The following is a 21,297-nucleotide window of genomic DNA, read 5'->3' as shown; positions in this document are numbered from 1 at the left end:
TGAACAAACAACATTATAAAAATAAGGAAGCTATTTAAAAGAAAAACGATGGTATCCAATCATGTGCCCCATATATCAATTATTTTTATTTGTTGACAGGTTTCCAATTTTTTCCCACGTGCAGAAATGTATTTACATGCATACAGCTATAGGGTAAATAATTTTGTGATTTGATTCACCAAGCAGTAGAATGTAAAAATTTATCTATGCTTCCTATAATTATTTTGTTGATGCTAGCATGAGATTGAAGTACCATTGTTAACATTTTCTCTACTGTTGAGCATTCATTTTAAAATATATTTCTATTTACTTTTATCTGCATACATAAAGTTTTCTTTCCTTCTTTTCTGTTATTTCCTTAAGTTGAATTTCTGAGAGTGGGGCTACTGGGTCAAAGGGCATAAATATTTGCTACGGTTCTTGAAATACATTGCAAAATTATTTTCCCAAAGGACTATATTATTTTTCGGTGCCACCAGTGGTATACAACTGACCTGGTTTCATCAGCACTTTACAATCACTGAGTATTATTAAGATTATTAGTATTATTCCCCCCAATTTAATAGACGTAAAATATTATCTTTGCATATTTTAAAATGCATTCCTCTGGTTACTAAGCAGATGAGCATTTTTGTATGTGAATCCTGCCCCACCCCCAGCTATCCACCACACCACACCACAAATATCCTTAGCATTGCCATACTGGAGCCTTACCACTTTCCATGTCAACTTGTATGATTCTTGTGTGATCTAGAACTTTCTACACATTTGTGGCCAAGTTAATGATATGTTAGAACTGTAAGTAGCTTCACTTCAGTAATACAGTTCTAGTGGTAAGGTTTGATGGCATATACAGGAAAGGGAACTAACTAAAATACTGTTAGAGGTGTCCATTAGGAAGTGATGAGAGCCTAAGGGCAATGGCTGAGTTCAAAGAAGGAATACGTATATCCATACCGTTGGAGGCAGAAAATAAGGCTTTGCAATTTAGGAGACAAATTCAACCTAGATGCTTCTGTGGCTGAGTATGGCCTAACAACCACAGGATAAACTACTCAGATTCTCCTACAGAGATTGCAGAGATTAGGGGCGTTCCCTAGATTACCCTAACAGAGATTTGATTTAGATGAGGGAGGGAACTGGAGGCCATTGAGAAGCCCAGAGGACATGGTGGTAAGCTGAGGCAGACGAGCTCTAGCAGCCCAGAGGAGGCCTGGGCCACAGTGGATGGGGAGGGGACTGGGGCACGGGGGACTACTGGAGCTAAGCCAAGCTCACCCTGCCTAGCAGGCAGCCAGAAGAATTCCCAAGATAGGGAAGGACCAATGAACTGGCAGAGCACAGTGTTCTTGTCCAGTCCACAGATAATATCAGAGATGCTAAACCTCTCACCAGATCCACAGCCAGCCCTCCTTATACATTTTTCCCCAGATTATTTTTAATAAAAGCAACATAATACTTGTTTTTCTAATAAGGACCTTCAGTCAGTCCTCCAAGCACTCTGGAATGACCTGCATTTGGGGGCCCATTTTGGGACCTTTATTCAAGGTCCTTATTAGAAAAGGTGAAAAGGACATGTTAAAGTGTTGGCTAATTTGGAAGAGCTGCTTGCAGTAACCATCAGGCTGAAATTCAGTGAAATTAAAACCCATTAGGGAGGGTTTACAAAGACAAAGTTCCAACAAGCAAATCTATTAGCATCAGTTACGGATCCTTAGCTGATAATAAACCACTGCCTAGAGAAATCTGACTTCTTGTTATGAGGGCAGGGTACACATACACATATGTCATATTCTATCACAATTGTAACTGGTTATTATATTTACAGATGGTGCACAAATATCCTGAAGGTCCCTTACATGGTTGTTAAAGATTTCTTCCCAAATTAATTGACTCCTTCCCAGACAATCAAAGCCTGTGTGTTAAAAAACAGACCTTTCAGCATGATGTGAGCGAACAGCCCTGTGTGGAGTGGTGGTTAAGAATCATCAGCTTGGGCAAATTGTTTAACTTTGCTTTTCCCTCATCTCTAATGTGGGGATGACACTACTTGCCTTATAAAGTTCCAGTACATAGTAAGTACCGGACAAATTCTTCCAGGAATTATTCTGATCCATAGCCGGCACTAGTTAGGGGACCAGCTGTGTATCACCTGGGTGGCAGACGAGGCACAGCCCACTCCATGTTGTTACACTCTATTACTAGAAAAAAAAAATCTCTATTTCTAACCTTAACCTGTTCTGTCAAAATTAACATTTTATTATATTATTAAAATGTTATGTATAATCCATATATATGTGTATATATAGCATTAAATGTGTAATGACTGGAGAAACAGGCATAATCAGCATGAATTTGCTTTGTGCCTCTTGCTGGTAAGATATCTCACATATTAACTGCTGCTTGGTGTAGTTCAAGCTCTGAAGTAGGCATGTCTGGGTTCACATCCTGGCTGTGTGACCTCGGATGGGTTACTTAGCCCTCTGCCTCAGTTTCCTCCTTTGTAAAAAAAAAAAAAGATCTAGTGATTGTGCTAATGATGGAATTGTTGCAAGGATTAAATTGATCAATACATGAAAATCATTTAGAACAATGTATGGCACATCATATCCAATAAATGTTGGCTCTTAGCATTTTAAAATTTTTCTGAACTATATGAAATCTGGCTCAGTGTCTCCTGCCCAGATTGGAAGGAACTTTGGTCTCAGTCACTCTGGGAGCACCTTTTTCTGTGTTGTACCACAGCCCTGAAGACTCACTTGTGTATCTAAAGGAGAGCTCTTGGTCTATGCCCTTCTCCTATGGACACCTGATGCCACCAACAAGTGCTGATCACCACAATCTGTTCTAAGCCATGACTCCATCTTACTCATTCAACAAAGGGTTTTTTCTTTTTTTTTTTTTTTCACCCGTTGTTTTCCTGACACTATAGCAGGTGCTGGGAATAAAACAGAAAAACAAAACAGAAAAGAAGTAACCCTTTCCTCCTGGAGCTTCAAATGAAGCAAGACCCCTCAGTCAGGCTGGTGCTAGGGCCCTCTTCAGGATTTCCACAAAGAAGACCCTTGTCATTTGGTCAATCCTCTCAGCGCTCTGGAATGATCTGCATTTGGGGGTCCATCTACCTCCAAGGCAGGGAGTTCAACTGGACCTTGATGCCTGCCATCCCACGGAAGACATTCAAACCCCACTCCCCTTTCCTGGTCTCAGGAAACATCTCTCCAACACCAAGGACTCTCCTCCAGACTCTCCTCTTCACCAAGCCCCAATCCCCCCAAAAAGCCTGCATGTGATATTCAAAACTATTCCTGAAATCTCAAGAAACTATTAACTTCTTCCTCAGCTACAACCACCAGAACACAGAGCCCTCCTGGCCACCTCCTAAGGAGGTGGAAGGCAAAATGTCACTCATTCTTCTATGATGAATTTTCAGGCAAGAAAACAAGACAGGCTCATCTCCCAGGAAGGTTATTCAGACACCCAGACACACAGATTGGGTCCAGGGAGGCGAGTGTTCATGGCTTAGGGAGCAGTAGGCGGCATCTGGACCACAGTGCTGTCAAAGGGAAGGAAGATACAGAACAGATTTGTGTGTCTGGCAACCAGAAGGAAATTAACAAGATTTTGAGACAGTAATTTCAGCAGAGTTTAAGAGCCAGATTTCAGACGGTCAGGAGGCCATAGGTAAGTGCAGATAACAACACAGGTAAGTGCAGCTGTTGTTTGTGAGATGCTTCTACCTCTGAGAAGGGAGAGGAGCAGAGGATGAACGTTCAAGGCAGAAAGGAGATGAAGACCGAGGAAGGAGTTCTTGCCCCACAGGCCCATGGAGAAGGAGACAATGTGGAGTGCTGAGAACTAGAAACTGATGGGCGGTGTTCGACTTATCTTTTGGTGCATAAAACTTGGTGGTTTGGAAAAGAATCAATCATTTTATTTACTCACAATTCTGTAGGACGGGAAATCAGGCAGGATTCAGCTGGGATGTTCTTATGCTAAAATCATTTGTTCAGCTGTATTCAGTTGTTTTGACTGAGATGGAAGATGTCAGAAGGCTACACCCACATTGCTGGCACTTCAATGCTTCTTTATTTTGTCTCTTTCCCTGCACATGGATATTCTGAGCTTCCTCATAGCATGGGGGTCTCAGGGGAGCTGAACTATAGCATGGCTTCTAAGAGGTAGCTTTCTCAGGAGATACTGAAGATGTCTAAGGCTCAGTCTTGGAAAGTATTGCAGCATCCTCTTCAAAGTAAGTCATTAAGAGTTATCCCAGCTTCCACCACAGGGATTTAGACCCACCTCTTGATGGAGGATTGTCAAGGTCTGATTCCAGAGCATGTGGGATGGGAGACATTGTTGTCACCATCTTTGGAAATGCCGTTTACCTCAGGAGGAGAGAGGAGTGAGAGTTCCTACTCGTGGGAGTACACTGTGGAATCAAAGAGATGAGTTGTGGATTCATTTATAAATTCGTGCATTCGATAAGTATTTCTTGAAATTATACTATGTACTGGACACTGTTCCAGGTAGTACAGGTGCAATGAGGCAAAAGAAAAAGTCCTTGCTCTTATAAAGCTTATGTTCTAGTACAGAGACAGACAATAAATACTTAATAAACTCTAGTGGTTGCCAAGTGATATAACAAAGCAGGGTTAGAGGACAGGAGGAACCGAGCAGGGGGCACAAGGAAGGCTTCTATTTTGGGCAGGGTTGTCAAGGAAGGCCTTGGTGCATTTCAGGAATACATGGAGGGGCACAGAGGCAAGAACTGGACTATCAAAAGCCTTACAGGCATGGGAAGAAACGTGAATTGTTTTTTCTAAGCATAGTTAGCAGCCATTCATCTGGTCTCTTGTTCAGCTGGGAGATTAAAAAATCTACCATCGGCCTTGCATCCTTTGACTCATCCTCAGGCCACTGGGCTTCCCTTCTAGATCCTTAGAGTCTGAGGGTAGTGTCTTTACTATAGGTTTGACATTATAGTGGCTAGAAGCCATCCAAATTTGGTCTGGAAAAAATGTTTAAAAAATCCTGCATAGCTCCAGATGGCTTTGTAAATTAAATTAGACCCACACTGGCCCAGGAACTTTCTCAATCATAATTACATTAGTGATCATTAACATTTAAAGAGGCTGCAAACAGAATACTGGATATTGCAATAAATTATCATTGTCCACTGGGCAGGTTCCATGAATCAAGTGCCCCTGGAACCTTTTGAGACTATCTGATGCTGCAATTTAAATGGAGGATGTTGTTCTGCTTCTTTGTACATGGGAGTACAATGGGGGCAAGAGTGAGAGCAAGTGCATGTGCAAAAAAAATCCATGCTATGCATATCTGGCCTGTATGTCCAAACTAAAAGTCTGTTACAACTCTACCTGGCTCCCAAGGCACCGTACTTTTCCAAGTCATGTTTAGCCTTCATCTTAGCATGACTCACAAGACCCATTACTCCTCAATGGTCCAGCCACCCTGAGCTACCTACATCTCTCCTAATATGCCAGGCTCTGAGGCTTCGGTAATAACAGCAACAATAACAACAAAGTTTTAAGTTCTTAATCTGTGCCCTTTACCATGCCAACAGCTTTGAATATACTCATTCAGTGTGTCATCAATATTGTCATCTCTGCTTTACATATGAAATAGACACAGATCAGAGGTGAAGTAACTTGCTCAAGCTCACACAGCCAGTCACAGGCGGAGGCAAGATCTAAAGCAAGCACTGACTCTGGAGCCCAAATGTTTTGCAGCCTCTTCTCCTCAGCGTGCCCTTCTTCTCTCGGTGGCCTGGGTATAGCCTTCACAACTCAGCACAAAAATCCTTCCCTCAACAAGGCATTCCTCACTGTCCCTCCACATTCCTGCTTAGGCTGGGTGCCTCTTCTCTGCTGTTCCATGACACCCCTGGTTAACTCCTGCTAGGGCACTGTTGGAGCTACACTGAACTTGCCTATTTAACTGTCTCTCTGACAGGCATTGAGGGCAATGAGAGCCAGGACATTACCATCAACTTCTGTGTCCCCAGTGCCTGGCTCAGTAGATATTTGTTGAATGAATGGATGCATAGATAGATTTGAGTGTAGGTAGATGTGGCTTTAAATATATCACAATATCCAATGGGAATCAGTTTTTACTTCTAAAACATATTAACATTCTGGGAGAAAGAGATTTTATTTGCCATAGGTTGATAAAAACCAACACTCAAAGTATGACCAAAATTGACCCAACTCATTAAGAAATTTACATAGGTGTATGAATATTCACACACATGTGTGCACACACATATCATGGTGTAGAGGTTGGTCCGTCAATGACAAAGGGAGCAAAAAACAAACACAGGTGCCCAGGGTACCTTACCCTTGAATGCTGAGTAGTCATATCCTCATCTGACATCTGAGAATAGAAAATCAGAGGTCTCCTGCATGACCAGAACATGCCCCTTACCAGAAATAATGTTTCCCAGTTTTGAGGTATGATGAATTTCCACATTTCTCGGATAAGTGAAGACAGCAATTGAAGTTGTCCAAACTGAAGCCTTGGGTGGCAGAGTAGGCACAGATAGCACCAAGAGGGCAGAAGTATTCGAGCGTAGGAGTGGCAGGGTGATAAATGGAATTAGGTGATGCCCTTTAAAAGTGCTCTGTGCACTCTACACGTGAAGAGTTACAGTGTTTGTTGGAGGAGAGTGGATGTCCATTGATAAGCACACCCCATTGTTTGCATAAGGCCCAGAATCACATGAAAATGAACTAGAACTTTGTCCACATGGGTCTTTGTTGGTCAGGTTGGTGCTGGGAAATGAAAGGAGAGGAAATAAGGTTAAAAATTCCCAGAAGTAAGAAATCTGGTCAAGACCTAAGTGTGAGGAATGAGCAAGGGTTCTGAGCTCAGACCCCTTTCACCTCCCTTCTCACAAACCAAAATGAGCTATGTGCAGGGAGCTAAGAATACTGGTTCAGGATTTTACAACTCTCTTCATCCTGCCTTAGTGGGAGGCTAACTCACACTCAGATGGAAGTAAAATTAACTATGACAAGTAATCCTCATCTTGGAATTATCAGAAGTGGATTCATGCAGGCCTGGAGCCCGGGAAAGAGAATCTGTGGAACAATGAAAGGCATTACTTCACTCTGGGTTTTACTTCCAGCAACTCTGTTGGGGGACTGCCCTTTTAGAAAAGATGGGCATGAGAAGAGACAGGCATTTCTGGGGAAAACAGGCATTTCTGGGAGATCTGGAGACAGGAGCAATGAAGAGCAAATGAGATAGGAGCAATGGAAAGCAAGCAACTGCCTTTGCAAAAAAATCAGACACCCCACACACCAAGGAGGCATCAAGGTCCAAGGAACCCAGCAACTTTCACCACGTGGGCCCATCAACAGAACTGCAGGAGAAAGTTGGCCCCTGAGGACACAGCAGAGGGCAGAAAACTGGTCATACAACAGCTTGTGTCCCAGGAACTGGCCTGGCCCTGCCCGGGGCTCATTCAGGAAGGGAGGAAGGAGGAGCTGATGTCCTACACTTAGTACACTAAGTGACAGGTAGAGTGACTTGAGTAGGAATACATAGGAGGCTATCATGAAACAATCCCCTGTCATCCAGCCTGGAAAGACTCAGAACCATCAAGATTAGGGAATTATCAGGCTTCCCAAGGGCAGGGACCGTAGCCATCTTGTTCACTGTGTCCTCCATTCCTAAAAGTTCTTGGTACCCGGTAACAATAGGCATTTGATATATGTCTGGTGGATGGATGGATGACTGTCTGCCAATGGTATTAGGTTTGTGCTAACCAGGTGCCAAGACCTGGCACATTTGGGTTACACACGTTATTTCTAATGCTTGAGCCAATGTCTATACCCTTATTTTGAATATATGTCTCACAATATCAAAATACTGGTAATAAGAATATTTATAACTTTAAGAATTCAAAGGTTAAAATTTAAAATTAGTAACCCTAAATCTTGAGTGTATTTTGAGTATAAAACAATACACAAAGGAAAGCATCAAGTAAAAACAAAATATGGGCAAAATAGATGTTATACATACATGAGCATTATAATATAAATTCACAGGAGATAAACTGAATTTTAAAGTGTCATTTTAAAATAATTATGTAAAAGTAAAATATAAAATGTGATTCTGAAAAGTAAATAACTCATTACTGAATTACATTCACATTTCTCTGAAAGAGAAATTTAGAAAATTTAGAATTATAAAGGGATAGTTCTAAGTAAGCTCCAAATAGTTCCCTCTGATTCCTTCATCTGCCTGCAATTGACCTAATATTTTATTTGATAATATGAGGGAATCTCTTTGAAAAATGTATGACCACCACACCCCATCCCAGTTCCATCAACCTAGGACCACCATTTTTGTACTGGTCAGACACAGTGGCTTATATTTAAAGAAAGCATTCCCACTCTGTCTTTTTCCATTTAATTAAATATAAATACAGATTCCCATGCAGATTTCCTGTATCAATATTAATACCTTTGGGTGTGTGTTCTCCTTGTTGATAAAGTTTCTGAACTACAGTAAGAATTATTCATGCAAGAAAAACTGCTTTTAATGATAATCAAGTTTCTCTACTTTAAAGTCACAGAAAGTGGATGAATACTCTGTAAGTGAGCACATCTTTAGTTGATTAAAAAATTTGATGCATGATATAAGCGATTTGTATTTCAGAAATATTATACCAATTAAAAAGCAGTATGTTGGTAAACAGAAGTTTGCTGAGTTTAAAAATTGCACTGTAAACCAAAAACTGGAACTGCATTTTCTAAACCCTTGAAACCTCCCTTGAGTTAGTCATCATTATGGACATTCCATAAGTAGAGAAATTGAGACCTAAGGAATTAAGCTACTCAGTTCCTCAGTAATCAGTGGTGGAGCTTGTATTGACACCTGGGCAGGCTGACCCAGAGCCTGTGCATGTTCCCAACCCCATGAACGTTTGCAACCAAGGCACAGCACAGCCACCAGCAAGGCCTGCAGAGTTGTGGAACCAACTTGGGAATATTATCCAGTCAGAACTCAGGCTCAGGGAACTGTTGCTCTTCCTAGTAAGATGTCAGTGTCAGGTAGGATTTTGTCATGGGACTTGAAATCCTAATTAGGTCCTTCAGCAAAGTGATTGTTTAAATGGAGTTTGTACTTTTCAAGGCTATAAATCTGAGCTTGGGTGGCCTCCACATTAACCTGGGTCCTGACAAAGAAGTGATCAGGCACTTGAGCCATCATGGAATCAGCTGCTTCTATTCTTCTCTATATGTAGAAGACAGAGCCCAGGATGTCATCTTTAGCAGGATGAAGTTATCAGAAAAAGTGGCTTCAAGCCCTTCTCCTTGTGTATTTCTGATTTTTATCTCTACTGAGACTTGGCTGACCAACAGGCAGAAGGGCAGAGAGAGATGAGAGTTCTAACAGCATCTCAAATGGTGAGTCCCCTGGCCTTTGTGGAGTTGGAAAAATCACCATAATCCCTTGTGCTTTGGTGTTTCAGTCTGATTTTAAATCTACCTTGAGGAAATATAGGGTAAATGTAGTTCAAAATGCTATCTTTGATGTCAGACTGGCCTGGGTTCCAGTCCAGGCCCTGTCATCATAATCACTTTTGTGACTGAAAGTAGACAAGTTACTTAATCTCTCTGTGTCTAATGCCTCCATATTTAAAACAGAGATTTACCAACCCCACCTTAAAGAACTGATGTGAGGGTTAAATAATATAATGACTGGTAAGCACAGGGCCTGACATAGAATAGTGCTCAACAAATATTAGTGATTCCTTATTATTAAATAAATATTTTCTGGGTCGATGTCAGTTTACAGTGGTACATGGCATACATAAAAATTAAATAATCCTCATCTAATCCAAGAGATAATCTTCAAACCTTATTTTGGACTCATATTTCAATCTTTTCCTACACAAGAAGATGAGTACCTGGTTTAGCTTTTATGCCCACTTCCTGCCTGCCTTTTAGTAAAGATGTGAAGACACTTAAGTGTTCATCAGGCCCTGAGTAACATGATTTGTTACATTTAGAAATTATTCTAGGATGATGAGAAAATCATGGAGAAAATCTTAGGGGATTCAAAACACTCAGTTTATCAATCACTCAACAGAAGTTTATTGAGCACCTATTACATAAAACATAAGGCTGCACACTCTTGGAGATACCTAGACAGTTGGTTCCTTCAAGATTAAAAATAACAGAAAAGACCAGATGTAGTCATAAGAGTATGTCTATCCACAACTTGACCTATGAACCATGATTACCAAGTGAGTGGGCTACAGAATAAGACCCATAGGTGTCCAAGATGTCTTTTGGGGGCTAAGGAACTTGGTGGGACTTGGAGGTAGACAGGAATTGGAGGTAGACAGGAAGTTGGGTGTTCTTTTTTTGTTTGTTTGTTTTTGACGGAGACTTGATCCATCACCCAGGCTGGAGAGCAGTGGCGCAATCTCGGCTCACTGCAGCCTCTGCCTCCCGGGTTCAAGCAATTCTCCTACCTCAGCCTCCTGAGTAGCTGGGATTACAGGCACCAGCCACCATGCCTGGCTAATTTTTGTATTTTTTTGAATTTTTTTTTTTTTAGTAGAGATGGGGTTTCACCATGTTGGCCAGGCTGGTCTTGAATTCCTGACCTCAGGTGATGCACCCACCTTGGCCTCCCAAAGGGGAAGTAGGGTCATGAAGGTTGCTAAGGCATTAAACCAGAGAAGAGCAGGATGGACCTTCTTTGAACATAGACAGGGGGTGGCTACATATGCCATGTCTGGGAACAGCATGTCGAGCAGCGTGGCTAGATGGTAACGCTCAGGAAGGGGAGGAGTTGAAAATAATCCAAGAAAATTTGCTGGACTTCCACTTCTTTGATTTCAGGTTAAGGCATAGCCTCGGGTAGGGTGGAGAGAGTTGCTGCCAGGTATGGAGGGTGGCCTCTTTGTGACACTGTGAAAGGGCAGAGGCAGTCATTTGGAGCCAGCCAGAAGCTGACTCAGCCTTCCATGGGACTCTGGCCATGACAACATAACCAGACTGGAAACCCAGTCACATCAGCACCCTCTGAGCTCTCTACTCTGAGAAGACTTCTGGTGAGTGCAGGAAAATGCTTCTACCTCCAGAAAGCCCTGCCACAGCTCCTGCCTTCACACCTGCACTCAGGAAATGGCTTGCCTCCAGCTCTGGAAGAAGTCCAGGCACCCTGAAACTGAGACATAGGCTAGTTCATTAAGGACTTTCTTCATCAAAAAATCATTCTCTGGTCAGAGAGATGCTGCTGAGTCACAGGCACAGTCCTCAGAGCAACCCAACAATTAAGGGCATTTGTGTAAGTAATCTCTGTTGGTGTAGAAAATTGGAGGTTTGCTTAAAGAGAGGTGGCAGATAGTTTTTTTGTGTCCTGCTGTCCCTGGGATACAGGAACAGAGAGCTGTCTTTGAGAATAATGGAGCAAGAGACCTAACGTAATAGTTGATATTGAATATCCATGGGAATGAAGAGCCTGCAGAGAGGCCCGTCTCCTTTTGCTGCCCAGTGGACTTCCAGAAAGGCTCAGTCAGCAACTGCTGGCAGAACCCCCAGCTGTAGAAATGACCAAGAAGCATTCCAGAGTTAGCTGGGATCAGGGGTGCACACATGGAAGAGGAGTCAGGGGAGGGTAGAATCGAGTGTCAGACATCTATAGAGGCATCAAAATAGAATCTCCTAGCAATCAAGGAGCTATGTGACAGATGCTCAGGTGACAAAAAAATGGGAAATTCTGAAGGCAGTGCTGCAGAAACATGAGTGGGGTGGTGTGCCTAGGCAGAGTGTATGAAATAACCCCAAGTTGTAGCCCAAAATCCCCTTGAGCTTAGTTCCAATCCCTGCCCCTCTCCTTGGTTCATTTCTTGGGGCTCATTTCTCCAGATGATGCTGTGAAATTTTTCCCGGTTCATCTCTTTAAACTCCTAGCTCTACTGCCTTTGGGAATTAAGGAAGTTGTTGTTGTTGTTTCTTAATCTCCTGGCACTTCTACAGTGAAAATAAATTCAGCAGTCATGAATTCAATCATTTATCTGTTCACCGTGTCTCCTAGCAAGCCATTTTCAGCCTCTGGTACCCACATGCCTCTTCCAGATGTAGTAGCATGCAGAAGTGCAGGGAGTCGGCCACCTCAGAGGGGCAATGAGGAAGGAAGGCAATTTTGGTCCTGTGGATGGCACCAGATTTGCAATCTGAAAGCAGAGAACTCTGGCCATGCCATTTACTCAAACAGTGCCCATTCATGAACAACATGCTAACGACCACAGAAGCCCTCCAGGAGGAGTTTTCTCTCCAGCAGGGGATCATGCAGAACTATAAGTACAATGAAAGGGAGTGACTAAGAATTACTTGAGAGAAAAGAGAGACTGTCACCTGAGTAAGGCAGAGTCAGCCTTTCCATTACAGAAAATTCTGTCTCAGTGTCCCCTCCTATCTCTCCCTGCAGGCCCACTCCTCTCCAGACCCTCCCTCACCCAGCTCCTTGGACAGTCCATCTCAGTTACAAATGTAGTTTGATTTATTTTCTCTTAAGAGTCTGCTCAGCCTCATGTGAACTCCTTCGCATATTCTCGGCTCCAGCCATTACAAACTGCCTACTATCATGAATGTGAATCATGTCGCTGGGAAAATCTAGGCAGCCACATCAGTTCTTTCCTTGAAGAATTCTCCTACAAGTGTGCCATGCTCTAGGCAGGAATGGTCTAGGCATAGCTCTTGGTGGCATCCATCCTTTGATCATTCTATCCTTTTGTGAGCAAGATGCCAAAGAAAAAAAGCCCAAGACAACACCAATTTTCTGAGTTCCTATTCTGTTCTAGCTATAAGCTTTTCTTCCATCAGTTCCTCTCTGACTCTGCTTTTGAAAATCCCAGTCACACCCCGAGTTCTTCCTGCCTTTGTTCCTTAGCTGTGTGCCCTTCTGTGTAGAGTTTTCTTTGTGTCCTGTTGGTGTGCTTCATTTGCTACTCTCATCCTCCTTGGGTCAGGGATGATATTTTTTCATGCTTCAAAATCACAGGGGAAAAAAATCTTTTGATACACATTGAACTGTCTTTGAAGGGCTGCCACAAGTACAGAACGGTACCCAGATAGAGGTAAACAGCAATTTAGGCTTCAACTATCCACAACTGTTATCTTATTACATCATAAAGTCTACCTACAAACAAATAGCATGTCTGAAGCTAGGTTGCTTTATTATAGAGGGATAAATGCAGCTGTGGAAATTAGCAAAGGTCCAGTCAGAGGAAGACAGAGCCCCAAGAGACCCCTCTGTTTTAACGGGGACCACTGTCTTCCCCTGAGGCAATCAAGGGAGACTGGGGAATGGTCGCCACTGTGTTCTCTTTCAGAGCTTCTGCTCTTCTGGCCTTCTGCCCAATCTGTGGTGCTGACCTGTCTGCCAAGAAGCAGCAGCAGAAGCATGAGACAGGCTCTCCCAGATACAGACAAGAAGCAAATGATGGGGATTGCGACAGGTGTCCTCCCCAGGCAGCTGTAGTGCAGGGAGCCATAGAGTGAGTCAAATACTCATCCTCTATTTCACAGCATGTGTCGTGCCTTCTAATCAGACTATGAGTTTCTGCAAAGCAAGGCCATTTCAGTATCCACAGAAGGCTGGCAGTTGAAAAACAAAAGTGACTGCACCCCGTGCTCACCCACCACTCCCTCTGAGACTGTGCTATGACTAGACCCTGAGAATTACAGAAATGTCTGCGTGACTTTCCATGGCCTGCTCCTCTTCATTGTGAGCCAGAAAGGGCCCAGGATGTCTTATGATCTGTGTCCTTGGGGTTCCTCCCTGGGCTGAGGATAATCCACGGCTATTCTTGGAGACAAAGCATAGCAGTAATGCCACAAAGAAAAGCCAGTAATGCTACAAAGAAAAGCCTCACTTGCATCTAATATTTCAAGTAATGGTATTGTCAGGGGCTGTAGGGTCAAAGAAACCTTTGATAGTGTCCTCAAAGATTATGTGGCTGTTACTGTGAGTTACTGTGAGTTCACAGAAACGGGAAACATGTTGTCACTTACATTGTGAATTTTAAAATAGCTCTATTTATATTGTTCTTGTAATGAAAAGGGAATGTTTCACATTTCCCAGGAATCGTTGTATATGTCCCCTTAATACTCAGGGAGGCAAATGAGATGAAAATCAGCACATGACGTTCCAGGGTACTCAGTTGATAAGTCATCCCTTTGAAAAATGCCCAGTCTATCTTCTTTAGTCCATACTGCCCAGCCATGCTCTGGCAGCACATGGGTATCCTGAGTGGGGCCAAAGGGCAGACCTGTCAAAAGCAAACAAAGGCTTCCTCCTGTCATGGGGCAAAAATAAGCTAATATTTTTTTCAAATGTAAATTTTATTCCCATAAATTTTGCTTAAATATTGCCTATTACCAGTTTCCAGTTGACCCTGACTCAACTAAACAAATGGCCAATCAGCAACTACTATTTGCAGAAAAGGGATGTTCTGGTGGCAACAACTAAAGCCAATATGCTGGATCAAGCAGAAAACAAAACATTTTGTCTGTGAATATAAAAGTGTCTCATGGACCACATGGGTAGAGTGGAGCTGGGCCCTAAAGAGGTCAAACACTAGTTCAGCCTCTTTCTGCACACCATTCTCTTTCTGTTTTCAACAGACTTGTTTTGCTACTTAGTCCACAAAGTGGAATATAGCTGCCCAGACTGTCCAAGGTGACATGATAACTCTGCACTAAATAAATAGATTGCCTCTCTCAATATAGTCCCAAACACCCAGGAGAGAAAACTTGATGGGCCCAGTTTAGGTCAGGGTTACACTCCTAGTCCAATAAGCTGAATCCAGGGGTGAGGGCAGGACATGGTCACACAATAAAAAAGGGTCACAAGAGGTCTGTCTTGTAACCTAGGCATTAGGGTAGAACAGTTCCAAGAGAGAGAAGTGGTGGTAAGAAGGGTGCATGATGTCCCAGAAGGAAGCTGCTCTGTGGAGGATCCAATGTAGCGATGCTCCATCATGCCACAAAAAAACTGGATTCAAGCCCAACACCACTGGGATCCAGTAAGAAAATACTGAGGAGTTTTAACACATTCTTTGGAAACACTGTAAGCATTTTTCTTTGGACTACATAGGAAAAGAGAGGGGATTTTTTATTTTTTACAATATCATTTAATCCTCCAAGACAATGTGATAAACTCTGTTTTGCAGATAAGAATATTAAAGCTCAGAGAGGTTAAATAACTGTCCCAAGGTCACCCAGCTAGTAGGGGGTAGAACAAAATTCACATCCATGTCTGACTCCAAAACCCCATTCATTCTCCATCCATTCCTCTGTGTTCCTTCCCAAGTAAACTCTGCCCGGAGATAAGTCTCCCTTGGTCAGCTGAACAGCCTGAATTGAAGACAAGCATGTACCCAAAAGCTGACTTTCATTTTCTGTGCCTGAGACTTTTCTAGGCCCAGTTTACAAAGTGTGAATTCAACCAGTCTTGCAAGGACTCTGGCCACAGCACAAAGCTCTTCAGCATCCCCAAGTCAGAAGGCCCCCTTCCTACGCCTCACCCCCACCCACTGCAGGTTCCTCAACCACCCCCAGGTGGAGCATTTCAGCCCCCAGCCACTCCTAGGTTGTATACTGTTCAAGTGCTATCGATGCCATTTTCCTGTTTGCGTTTTGTTTTTGTTTTTGTTTTGTTTTTACAGTTCGTTGCTCATCCTAACTGTCAGCAGCAATTGCTTACCATGTGGTATGAAAATCTCTCAGGCTTACGTCAACAGTCTATCGCTGTGAAATTCCTGGCTGTCTTTGGAGTCTCCATAGGCCTCCCTTTTCTCGCCATAGCCTATTGGATTGCTCCGTGCAGCAAGGTACAGACTGCTTAAGGTGCATGTCGTTTGCGGTTATTTCTTCTCTCTTCTTAGCATGATCTGAAGTCCATTTTATTCAAATTAGCAGTTGATTTTTTCCCATATTTAAAGAAAATATTCCTGAGATGCCCAGTGAAAGTAGGAAACCACATAAAAGGAAAAATGTTAAGACGTGCTTTTTTAAATCTTTTTTTTTTCAAAGAGAGACAGGAGTGATAAAATTTTAAACATGAGAGGCATAATTTGAAAGGATTAATAACAGAATTGAGAATAAAGATACTTTTCTTCTTCTAATTATGCAATGTCCTAAGCATGTCCTCCAAACCCACAGTATAATAATTGTAATCATGGTAATAGTAATAGCCAACATTTGAGTAGTTTCTCTTCTCTAAGCCCTTTTCATGGAATATCTCATTTCACAGTCTCAATTACATTGTGACATGTATGCTTTATGAAGTAGGTCCAGAAAAGAGAAATGACTAGTAGGCTGGAAATCAAACACAGCTCATGCTGGGGTACTGCAGACCCACTGCAAACATCTTCCTAGTTTCCCTGGCCCCTTTGATGAGGTTCTGGCTCACATGGACAGCTAATTAGATTGCAGGAAGGAAAAAGGCAAAGGAAAGAGAAGAGCTCAAAAGGAGTGTTATTTCCCTGAGGGGGAGGGTCCAGTGCCCACCAGTGATAGAAGGAGTGGAACCTGCAGGTGCCAAGCTGCCCTACTGCCCGCTCCACCATCCCCACATCCCAGTCACATGGGTCAAAGCCACAGAAAGTACCAGTACTCCAGCTTCGGGGCAGAGTCAGTGCTTTTAAGACCAAACCATGCAGAAATTTTGAAGTATGTTTCATGGGTTTAAGATTGTCAGTAAAGGTTCTAAAGCTGCATTTACCTAGTGATACATTTAAAAAGGAATTAAGCTTAGGTAATCAACATTCAGTAGGAGAAATATGACTGCAGGGAGATTAGTTCCACAGGCAATTTGATCAGGTAATGTGGTTAATAAAACTGTCACCAGTGAACCGACCCTCTTGTCAACTCCGCTTAGGAGTAACTCATACCAGAATGACAGCTGTGAGACTTCGGGGCTGCTGGTGAGGCCACCTAACCAGACAATCAATGAACTGACTGCCTCAGAGTAGGTGCAGGGTCTCAGAGAGAGGTCAAGCCCCAAATCCTTCTTCTGGAGAGTAGTATTAAAAATGGAAGCCCTCTTACTGAACTTCTACAGTATTCAACCTTATATCTATTGAGGATTTTGCTTCTATGGCAGTCTATAATGCCAGGAACTTTCAGATCAGAATTTCCCAAATAATATAAATGTAGGTAAAGGCAATTTTTTCTCTCCTTCATTATGAGCTGAAAAAACACAGTGGGTGAAAAAACTAACCAGATTTAAAGCTGGCTTGAAGCTGGTCATGGGTTTTAAGCACAGTCTGTATTGTAAGTTGCCTTCACCCAGAGCCCCAGTGAGTAGGGACATTTAACTTCACTCTCTCTGAACCCCAGAACAAATTCTAGGCTGTTCAATCATTAAAATAACAGCAACTTTGTGGAGAAAGTGCTGCCAATCCTCACTTTTCTGCAAAGCTAAATGTGACAGCTTCCAGGAACCTGGGACTAGCCAACAGGAACAAACTGATTTGCCTCTGACTGCCTAGTGGCCTGAGAAAAGACTCAGAAAGAGATGATGTGCCAGTTGCTGACTAAATTGTTTGGAATTCTGGTAGCTCTGAGAAGAATCTTGGTACACACGCAGATGTGATCCCATTAAAGTGTGTGGTTGCAGAGAGGGATTTCTAGAATTTCTTGGGCCTAGTAAATCCAGGAAGCTAATAGCACCTGGGACACAGGGGTCAGACCTATGGCAGTCTTCTGTAACACTCTGGAGGAAACAGTTGCAAGGAAGTTTGACCCATAATGGGGGTTTCCTCACCTCTGTTTAGATACTCGTTTGATTGACATTTGGTGCCCCCAGAAGTTCCAATAAGACTTTAAAAAAAAGAAACTCAAGATAAACATGAGCTGATCATTAAGCCACTTGTCACTTCTATGCACTTTCTAGATTCCAAGTCTGAGCTCAGTGCAGTAGAGGGCATGTCGATAACTGAGTCTGTGGCATGAGATGACTCTTGGTGGCACTGCTCATTACAACCAAAGATTCCCTCATTAAAGAGCTGTCGAACTTGCTCTGAGGCAGCCAAAGGACAGATAAAACAGTCAAGATATTTTTAGTCTTTCCTTTCACCATTTAGAAAAAAATCTTTTCAACTTTGGCAGAGATATTACTGGGAATTACAGAGAGGTCACATCTACCATGTGACAAAACCAGCCCCTCTAAGGGTTCCTGATGCCGAGAAAAACCATGTCTCCCAAAAGGAGGGCAATGGTGAAGTCTGTTAATGGGCTGGCAGCCCTCCTCCTGAGGGGTCACTGTCTTTATATCTGTCTATATCTGTAATTCCAGGAAAAGGACAATGTCATTTCAGAGATCTCCTGTTCTAATGACATTATTACCCCTCTTTCTAAAAACTTAGACCTTGATATTATTTTATAAATGTATTCATAAAATGTCATTTGCAAACTTCATCAACTAATGCCCATCAATTTCTAGTAAATGTTGAGATTTCTGTTTCCAGCCCAATGGTGCATTTACTTCCTAATAGTTGCTGCCCTCATTTAGAGACTATTAGAAACATCAAAATTACTTGATTAGTCAGCCATAATGACTGCATCATTTCTTTCCTATTGAATTATCAAGGCTGTCGATTCTATTTTTATATTAAGTTTCTGAGGGTCCCTAAGAAAGACAGTTAAATAAGGAAATCACAAGGCGAAAGGTGTCAACAGAAGTTCAGCTTACTAATATGTTGGTTGAAGAGGATAACCAAGTCACAGATGGCTACATATAACGATAAATGCAGGCCTGGAGCATGGGACAGGTTTATGTGGGTCAAGAGAAAGAACAGTGATTCTGTTTATCATTTCTCATTGTCATCACCAACTTAGTTGAGCTCAGGCAGCCCACTGGGAGAGCAATGAATTCTAATCCTCATGGACGCACGGCAGTTAGGTCTCTGTTTGCCTAGAGAGTTCTTTATTCTCTCAACAAGGGCTCCAGTATCAAAGGGTCTTTATAGCTGCCTAAGCTGTTTCCATCCTTTGCTATCCTATTCTGATTTGTAATTTAGATTGTCTGCCTCTTAAGATCTCCGAGCCAAAAGAATAAATAACAGTCTTCTTCAAAGGTTCAAACAGTGTCTCTATATGATGTGGCAGACACCAGCATCATGCGAATGCTGAGGAACTGCACCAGTTTTAATTATAACAGGGAAAGAGAAGCTGACCTCATCTATTACGTGTTAACCATAACTGTTCAAGTGTCCTCAAAATTTGCCCCAGCACTCAGGCAGGAGGAACTGTAAACAACTTTAGAATCCAGCCTTATGTCTTTGCAGTGTGCAACCTAACAGTCCTTACAGCCATAATCCTTGCTTGGAGAAATATAAAGTTGTTACCCTCTCTCCAACATCCCAAACACAAACATCTAGTAAGGAAGGCATGAGTGAGCGGGCAGCTTTGAAAGATCTCTGTTTTGCCTTACCAAAGCTGAAATGGCTTGAAAGGGGTCCTCAAACCATGTGGTTCAGGGCCCAACCAGAAGAGTACAGCAACTCCAGAGATCTCTGTTTCTCCACATTTATCTCTACCAGAGAGCTACACTCGATTAAAGAAAGTCACAACACAATTTTTGAAGCATAGCCATGGAGGGGAAATTTGTGTCAGGAAATGCAGCACTGGTGCTCTTACATCACTAATGCTTCTATTCCCAAGTCCAAAAGGCTAGTCCAGCACCTGTCACTCTGCTGAGATAGGATTAAAGAGTGCCGGAAGCTGATCGCTTTCAGACTTAGCCCAGACTGAGCCCTGCAACATTTCTCCCCATCTCTCCATCTATTTCCTACCACAGTTTTTAGCCTGTGTCTCTCCACACTAGAAAATCAGCAACTTTGAAGGGAAGATCCAACTTTTACAGCTTGTTTTATCTCTATCACCTCCAGTGCCCAGCATCGTGTTGCATATAGATAGCGCAAAAGGCTATCTATAAGAGATATCCCAAACAGGCTCGTGGCATAAACACATAAGGATTCCGTGTGGGTCCACCTTTGTGTCAAGTTTCTTTTAAGATTCCTCTTAGGAGAATGTCCTGAGACCCTCCAGTGCCATATATTGAGTACTTCCCATACACCAGGCACTGCTCTAACTGCTTTGTGTGTATTAAATCATTCATTGCTTACATTGACCCTATGCAGTTGGCACTATTTTTATCCCCATTTTATAGAAGAAGAAACTGAAACACTAAGGGATTAAATAACTTGTTTTTAAAAATATATATGAAGCTGTGGTTTAAACCTAGAGTCTCTGGCTCCAGAGATCTGCCCTTAACCGCTGCATGCAAATGCACATGCCCATTACACTAGCACCATTACAACCTTCAACGCCTAAAGTAGACATCTTAGCTGCTGACTAACTGACCTTGAAATGGACTTGATTTAGATCTTAAAAGTTGGTAGGACTTTTTTAGAAAGAAGTCAAAACAACCAGATGACAAACTCTGTCCCTTCCTTTTCTTTCACTGGAGTCCTACTTTGTAAATCCCTCTTCAGCCCCCAAGACAAAGTGTGGATTTACATTGTAACATGTGGAGAAATATCAAGTCGTTACAATGTGTAGATTGACATTGTAATGTGAGAACACTGATTACAGGCACCCAGTAAACACCATCACTATCCCACCCCATCATAAAAGGGAAAAATCCTGAGCCCTGTGTTAGACATTTTGAATAAGAGTTTCAGGGGGAGCATCTTGAGGAATCTGCCTCTAATTTAACCAGGATCTCGCTAACATTTGAGAATCACCCAACATTAAAGCTGTGCATGATTCTTTTGGGAACAATTAATCCAAGTTTGCTTTCACTCAGTTTCTAACTTGTAAGCTAGGCCCTTGCTTAAGACCATGGCACCCAGTGGAAAGTGAGGGTGGTATTTGGTGAAGGAGTCTGTCATAAAAGACTAGGAAGATGCTGGAAACCTTATCTGAGTGATGTACCACAATCACAGTCACAGGCCTATGTTGCTGGGATGTGAGGATTCGCACATCCAGGTCCCACTTAGGTGCTTACACTTGTGGGGGCTAAGAGCCCAGTGGCATGGAACACGGACTTGGTGCTGACCAGTAAACGCAGGTGCCCACCCCGAGGGTCCATGAAGGCAGTTTGTTTAGAGCCAATACAGGGGCACTATTCAGTTGCTTTGACATTCATATATTTCTCAGAGCCAAAGAATAGTGGCCAGGAAGCTTGGGGTGAGCCAGAGACTTCAGTTCTACAAGCTTTTATTTCCTGACGTGTTCT

At 42.6% G+C, this 21,297-nt stretch overlaps 1 protein-coding gene across 2 annotated transcripts in view; it reads left to right on the top strand.

Moving 5' to 3' along the window:
• The window catches only part of TRPC7 (transient receptor potential cation channel subfamily C member 7), a 141,805-nt gene that overhangs the window by 63,020 nt on the left and 57,488 nt on the right, over positions 1–21,297 (top strand). Inside the window, exon 4 of one of the 2 annotated variants that reach the window (XM_005557853.4) lies at positions 15,719–15,883. The exons of the other annotated variant lie outside the window; for it this stretch is intronic. Within the exon in view, the coding sequence (XP_005557910.2) occupies positions 15,719–15,883 (165 nt within the window). The remainder of the gene's footprint in view (positions 1–15,718; positions 15,884–21,297) is intronic. 2 annotated transcript variants of the gene reach the window in all.

Source organism: Macaca fascicularis, chromosome 6 (genome assembly GCF_037993035.2).
Source record: "Macaca fascicularis isolate 582-1 chromosome 6, T2T-MFA8v1.1".
NCBI lineage: Eukaryota > Metazoa > Chordata > Mammalia > Primates > Cercopithecidae > Macaca > Macaca fascicularis.
The sequence above is the reverse complement of the archived record's forward strand: the minus strand, read 5'-3'. Positions and strand labels throughout refer to the sequence as shown.